Source organism: Elephantulus edwardii, unplaced genomic scaffold, assembly GCF_000299155.1.
Source record: "Elephantulus edwardii isolate Elephantulus edwardi_28Jun2011 unplaced genomic scaffold, EleEdw1.0 scaffold00015, whole genome shotgun sequence".
NCBI lineage: Eukaryota > Metazoa > Chordata > Mammalia > Macroscelidea > Macroscelididae > Elephantulus > Elephantulus edwardii.
Window position 1 is genome coordinate 3,229,401 of NW_006399765.1, and position 7,356 is coordinate 3,236,756.

The window sequence follows — 7,356 nt, forward strand, 5'->3', positions numbered from 1 at the left end:
ATTATTTTTGTGTGAGTGTACCGTCAAATCAGATCTGACTGGTACAGGAGGAGATTGTCCCTCCTTCCCCGGCAGAGCATCTGGTGGATTCAAACCGTGCGTCTCTGGGATTGTAGTTGCAGCTCCTTGCCACTAGGCCACCAGAGCTCCCCTTAATAACAAGATTTTAAGACCCTGGAGGGAGGACTGAGGTTTCTGGGAGAGAAGGACCAGAGGCCACAGACCTGCAGAATCCAAGAAGTCCAGAATGTCAGATTTCCAGAACCTGAAATTCTCCAGAGCTGGAGATGTTGGAGCAGAGCGAGCATGTCCTGGGAGGCAGGGACAGACCCCTCTGTCGCACCCAGGATGCAGATCGAACTTGGCATTCTGGGGGTAAGGACTTTGAATGAAGGGCAGTATCTTCAACTCTGCGGGTCTGGGTCTCTGGCCTCAGGCGTGAGGTCTGCATGGAACTCCTAGACTAAGAGTGAGTCTCCTTGCTGTCTGTGGCCACTGGGGCTACTGGGGATCATGCCCCCCTCTCGTTTCTCACTGGGTAGCTGAGGTTGGAGAGGGTCAGGGTCGCTCGAGGCCATGAGGCATACCTGCAGTGCCAGGGCTGGGATCCAAGCTGCCATCCAGTCAGCCCAGATTCCTGGCTGAGGTTGGGAGTGTTACCGGAGGGAATAGCAGCAGTTAAGGCCCAGGTCAAAGAGGGGGCGCGAGGCCAGGCTCTGCACACTCTGTTCTGCAGTTCACCTTGGCCCTGCTGAGGTCCATGGCTTAAGAGGCAGAACCAGGACTTGGAGCAGGTCCACCTGGCACTAGCACCCCGTCTGCTTCTCCTGCCAGGATGCCGGGCGCTGCCTTTAATGTTTAGTGTGACTTAGACCAGCCTTGTTCTTCATGAGCCTTGTTGACCCCTGAGTAACTTAGAAGTTTCCACGTGGGTCCAACCCCTAGCCCTGGAGATACTCCACATGGTCCCCAGGAAAGAGTGGGAACAGACGTCAGTTCCCCACTTTTCTCGCTCTGTCCTAGGTCCCTGCCATTGCTCGGAGTCCTCTCGGTGCTCGGGACTGCATTCGGGGCCTACAACATGGCCATGGCTGTGATGAGCCCCTGTCCCCTCCTGCAGGGACACTGGGGTGGCAAAGTCCTCATTGTAAGTATCTGCTGGGGGCTGTTGCTCTCCCCTCCCCTGTCAATCCCTCACTTTGAGCCAATGCCTCACCACCACCCCCAACCCCATGCAGCCCTTTCTGTTGACAATCCCTCTGGATTCATATGGGAATTAGGGCTTAGAGGTGAGGTTCAAGGTCATAGCCCAGCCTCTCTGAATCCTGCACTGTTCCCGCCTGTGTGTCAGCAGTGCCTTCTCTCACAGGAGCCAGAAAAGCCACTGGGCTCTTGGTGGAAGCCAACTCATAGGTGCCCTTTGCCCAACTTGGTCACCTTTGACGCTCTGTACTTAGAGGTCATTCCATTCCCTTAGCCTTGCCGGTCATCCTTGCTGGTCATCCTTGGAGTCACCCCACCAGCCCCCCTAACTCTGCATCTCTTGGCCTCCTTCTCCACAGGTGGCCTCCTGGGTGTTGTTCACCGGCTGTCTGAGCTACGTCAAGGCCATGTTGGGCATGATCCTGCGGGACCGAAGCCGCAGCGCCCTCCTGTGGTGTGGGGCGACCGTCCAGCTGGGCTCTCTGGTGGGAGCACTGCTCATGTTCCCGCTGGTCAATGTGTTGAAGCTCTTCTCCTCTGCTGACTTCTGCAGCCTGCAGTGTCCTGCCTAGGCCAACCGGTGGCACACAGACGAGCATGAGGCACCATCCTTGCCCCGGTTATTAACACCTGGAAAGTGACACCCAGAGAGGCAGGGGGTGTACCGAGGTCACAGAGCAAGGGGTCAGGGAGTGAAGAGGTAAAAGCAAAGTACTTGAACCACCCACACTCCACTGGGTGAGCAACAGGCCTCCCAGAAAGGCAAAGCACGTCCCTACCCAACTCGGTGTCCCAGAGCCTGCGATGCCACTTCCTGAGCTTCATTCCCTGGCCCCTTGACATAACAGATTGTAGTGTGAAGTTGCCGTCAGGCCCACGGAGAAGGCAGATTAGAAGGAAGAGCACAGCCTGTGGTTTTGGGGAAGTCATTTCACTGTTACTCTCCTTCTACATCTATATGATGGGACTGTAACGAACAGTACCTACTCTGGTGGCCTAGTGGCAAAAAGATGCACTGAAATCCCAAAGGCACACGGTTCAAATCCCACCAGCTGCTCCATGGGAGAAGGATGAACAATTTCCTTCCATATGATTAACTGCCTCTGAAAACCCACGGGAGGGTCAGCTCCTACTCAACAATACACAACAACAACTTGATACTGGCAGGCAAAAACAGCCAGGGGCTACCTGTGCAACAGGCCATCAAATATTCATGTACAAGTTCAAATTGAAGCTGAAATAAAATGAAAATGAATCCACAAGGACCAAAATACAACCTTAGATCTATCCCAGGACATCACCCATGCAGAAAGCAAAACTTGTTACAAAGACAGAGGACAAAGAAAAGACAAAATGAATGTTGTAAGAGACTCTGAAATTAGCACTAGTGCCTAAGGAAAAATGCTGAAGAGAGCCGAAAGGGCAGCTCAAGAAGTCAAAGATAAGGAAGGCAGAAGAATTGATCCCTTTGAGTTGTGGTATTGGAGAAGACTACCGAATGCCCCACGGACTACAGAAAAACCGTTAGATCAGTCTTGGAGGAACTGCAACCAGGAAGCTCTTTAGAGGCAAGGAAACTTGCCTTGTGTACTTTGGTCACGTATCAGGAGGCAACAGTCTGTGAAAAAAGAGATCATGCCAGGAAAGGTAGAGGGTCCGAGAAGGAGAAAAAGAGCGTCAATCAGACAGATTAAAACTGTGACTGGGTTCCAGTGTATCTGAGATCTTGAAGATGGTACAGGATAGGACAAGGTTCTGATCTGTTGTTCACAGGGTCACTGTGAGTTAGAGTTGACTTGATCGCACCTAACAACAACCAGCACCTCAAAGGCTTGTCACAAAATGAAAGTGGCCCCAGAATGTAATAAGCCCTCTCAGGTCATTTCCTCATGTGGTGTCCAACAGTAAGAGTGGCACTTAACACAACCTAGAGTTGCCCCAAGGGATTGGCATGATCAATCCTTGCCTGGTGTCCTTCCTCCCAATCTCCTCCTACAGGCACTTCTTTCTAGGGGACAGATAACAGTGGGGTCTGTCATCAAAGCTTCCAGAGCCGCATGTGGAAGGGCACGCTTCTGTCTCCTCCTGGCCCCTCAAGGCCTGCTCCTTGGAGAGTAAGTGGTCTCCTGAGAGGTACGGACAAATGACTTAGGAGATTCTACCTTCTGAAGGGGAGCTTCCCATTAGGTAGGGGCCTAGCCTTGAGTGAGACCCCTTGGAAACTCGTGATCTGAATTCTCAAGAGGGTCCAAATCAGTGAAGTGGGTACAGATATGCTCTTTAAATCTATTTATACAAATATTTTTAGGTGCCGTTAAGTTGGTTCCAACCCATAGCGGCTCTACATACAACAGAGCAAAACATTACCCGGCCCTGTGCCGTTTTCACAATCGTTATTGTGTTAAAAGAGATATATGTCAAGGAAATGACTCCCACAATTGTGAAGGTTAACAAGTCCCAGATTCATCAGGCTGGAGGCTTCTTACAGGGTGGTGTGGGCTGATGAGCCCCAAACCGGTAAGTCAGACGGCAGGCTGCTGGCTCGTGTCCCAAGAATTGGCAACCACAAGAGGACATGTCAGATGAAGGATCGAGAGAAGGCAAGCTGCCTGACCATCGGTCTATATAGGATGCAGGCCACGCCCCAAAAGAAGCTCCCTTTCCCATTGATTATTCACGTCATAAAATAGAAGATAATTACATGGTTCCAGCCACACCACTGATGACCAAGCCAAAGTTGACACCTTAATGGTCACAAACAATTCTCTTGATTGGAGGTGGAAAGGGGCTTATTGTTCACATAATTGTTTTGTCTTACTTTTTGCTCAGTTTTTGTTTATTTGTTTTATAAATAAAGTCATTCCTTGCTTTTATACTTCGATCAGCCTTCAAAAGAGAAGTCCAATTCCAATGTGAACCACCAAAATCTATCCGTATAACCTGTTTTGAATCAATTCTAATCTAAGGTCAAGATAAGCTCCAAAATAATAGAACTAAGTACTTAGAGAATGCCAAGTCCTAGAATTCATCTTCTCACATCATCTGGTTCCCTAACTTGCTGTCACCTTCCTTCTTTAATGTGTTGTTTTGAATAAGAAATGCTTCAAATATCAGCAACTGAAATGAATGTACCACGAAAAGGTCCTGGCCCTTCCCCTCCCCTTACATTCCCAGCTCCTCTCACCACATTATGTGTAATCCAGAGATGATATGCACAAGTGAAAATGCAGAGTTCTCATTAAGGGAGCTCTGATGGCCTACTGGCAAGAAGCTGTGCTGCAATCCTGAAGGTGCACGGTTTGAATCCACCAGATGCTCCACTGAAGAAGGAGGAGCATTCTCTCCTGTGCCACTTGATCCGATTTGATGGTATACAAAAAAGGCCAGGGGGGTGGGGAGGACACTATTGGGTGCTTTTCACTTTTCATGCAGTGAAATCAGAGAGAGTCCCTGACTTGGTTGGGTTGCACTATGTGCAAGTGCTATAACTGAATTGTTCCTCTGTTAAAAAAGGTCCCAATGGAGCTCTAAGAGTTTGCACTTGACCACTAACTAACCTGTGAAAGAGTTCTGGTAGCCTAGTGTTAAGGAGGTTGCTGCCAACCCAAAGGCACACAGTTGCTTTGTGGGACAAAGATGAGCAATCTCCTCCCATGCTGTTCATCGCCTCTGAAAATCCCCTGGAACATCAGTTATGAGTCATGCCGACTCAATGCCACACAGTAACAACTAACACAAAGGTTGGCTCTTTGAGCCCTTTTAGGGAGGGCATTTTAGGGGTACCTTAGGGGAGCTCTGGCATAGTCCATAGCTACTTGCTCTGCTAACCTGAAGCCTGAATGTTTCAGGTGGTTTAAGTCCAATCCTCTGGTTGTGATTTACAGCCTTAGAAACCTGACGAGAGGTCTCTGTGAGTTAACCCTACTCCACACAGTGAGTGAGTGAGTGAGAGGCAGAGTCCTGGCAACCCTCCCCATTAAAGATCACGCCTAAGGAAGTCCTGTGCAGCAGTCTGCTCTGTGGCACTCGGGGTCCCCTGGAGCCAGAGTAGACTCACTGGCAACTTGTTTGGTTTGGTTTCTGTAGAAAACACCTGAAGGACTTGCACAGCTAAAAGTAAAATCTGCCATCCCAGAAAACCTTTCCACAAGTGTAGAAGAGAAAGAAAAGTCTTCTATTACTAAAGACATGTGAGAAGGAGACAGTGCACCTATCACAGGCAATCTCTAAAGAGACTGCAAACCAGGAATCTCACCCTCTTAAATACCAGGCTTGTATAAGCTATCATACACATGTTCCCAAGCATAGTCCCCAGCTAAGAGCCCGGGCAGCACCATTTGTCATGCATGGTTCACTCTGACCTCCCCTGCTGAGTGGGGTGACCATCTGTTAGCCAGCCCTCTCTACCCGAGGAAAAATTAACTTGTGTCTTTATAACAGCAAGTAGTTTTACAGTATGGAGCCAGGCAAGCATGTTAAGTTCACACCAACACTGGAAGAATAGAGGTACGATCTTCCTAGACAAGGGGCCCCAATGGCACAGTGGTTAAGTGCTCAAATATTAGCCTAAAGGTCAATGGTTCAAACTCAATATCATTCATAGGAAAAAAAAGATGTTACTGGAAAACCAAACCCAATCTCAGAGACGGGTTGGAGTAGAGAAAGCAGAAATTCCATTACATATATTAGCATATAAAAATTGGGGAGGAGTGTCCTAAATCTGTCTCTACAAAGAAAGGTCCTGAGGGGATATTTGTAGGCTGGATTAGGAGTATGGGGGAGAACTCATGTTTATTAAGTGCTCTGGGGTAGAAGAGATAGAAATTGTCAATTATTTCAACCTGCTTAGATCCTCAATCAACACCCTTGGCACCAACAGCCAGGATATCAAGATGTATTACATTGGGAAAATCTGCTGTCTGGGACTTCTCTAAAGTGCAGAAGAGCAATTATGTCAGTCTGAAGACTAAGGTGCAGCACCTGATCCAAATCATGATCTTCTTTTCAATTACTTGCTATGTATCTGAAAGCTGGACAATGAATAAGGTTGACAGAGAAGAATTAATGCTTTTGAGCTGCCGTATTGGAGAAGAGTACTGAATAGCCCAAGGACTGTCAAAGGAATTTTTTTTTAAGGTGTAGCCAGGGTGCTCCTTGGAGGCAAGTAGAGTGAAATTTCATCTCACGTACTTTGGGCATGTTGTTAGAAGAGGCTGGTCCTTGCAAAAGGGCATCATGCTTGGAAAAGAGGGGGGTCAACAAAAGAGGGGAAGACTCTCAAGAAGATGGATTAGCACAGTGACTGGCACAGGGGGCTCAGTGTGTCAAGATGATGACAAGGTGCAGGATAGGGCAGGGTTCAGACAGGGTCACTGTGCCTCACAGTTTACTCAACTGCACTTAACACCTGGTGATATACATCGTCCATGTGGAGTTGTGCTGCTAACCCAAAGGCCTTTTTCTTTTTTAACTTTTTGGGGTTTTTTGTTTGGTTTTGGTGGAGATTGTTTGTTTGTTTTTTGTTTGTTTTCCTTGTCGTGTACTGTCAAATCTGATCCAACTGGCACAAGAGGAGATCACCCCTCCTTCTCCAGTAGAGCATTTGATGGATTCAAACCTCACACCTTTGGGATTGCAGTGCTGCTTCTTGCCACTAGGCCACTAGAGCTCCCTCCAAAGGCCTTTCAAATCCACCAGCTACTCCGTGGAAGAAAGATGGGTAAACTCCTCTCGTGCTCTTTGTGTTGTCGTTGTTATGTGCTGTTGAGTAGCCTGCGACTCATAGCAACTCTATGTAAATAGCTCTGACCCCTGCCCTATCCAAAGCCAGTCTCACCGTCTCCAGCACTGCTGAAGGGTCAGCTATGAGTCAGTTCCTACTTGTCGGCAATGAGTTTTGAGGGTTTCAGGAGGGAAATGTAGATTAGCGAGTCCTCACAGGACACGGCCTATAGCTTTTCCTCTTTCCAGATGATGTCTGGCTGGCTAGATGCTTAGGCATCCCAGAACGTACTTTGCCAAGGTGGCTGTTCTTAGAAGACCCCTGTCATACAGGAGTCACGTGCATGGCACCTCCGGTGGCTTTTCAGAGGTTATAAATTCCACTGGAAGAATAAAAGACCTTTATAAAAAAAAATTACCCTGGTGGAGATT

At 48.3% G+C, this 7,356-nt stretch overlaps 1 protein-coding gene across 1 annotated transcript in view; it reads left to right on the plus strand.

Moving 5' to 3' along the window:
• LOC102874910 (solute carrier family 52, riboflavin transporter, member 3-like) overlaps positions 1 to 1,775 on the plus strand; it is an 11,450-nt gene extending 9,675 nt beyond the window's left edge. Inside the window, exons 3-4 of the mRNA XM_006881404.1 lie at positions 1,024 to 1,147; positions 1,563 to 1,775. Coding sequence (XP_006881466.1) covers positions 1,024 to 1,147; positions 1,563 to 1,775 — 337 coding nt within the window. The remainder of the gene's footprint in view (positions 1 to 1,023; positions 1,148 to 1,562) is intronic.
• The last annotated feature ends 5,581 nt before the right edge of the window (positions 1,776 to 7,356 follow it).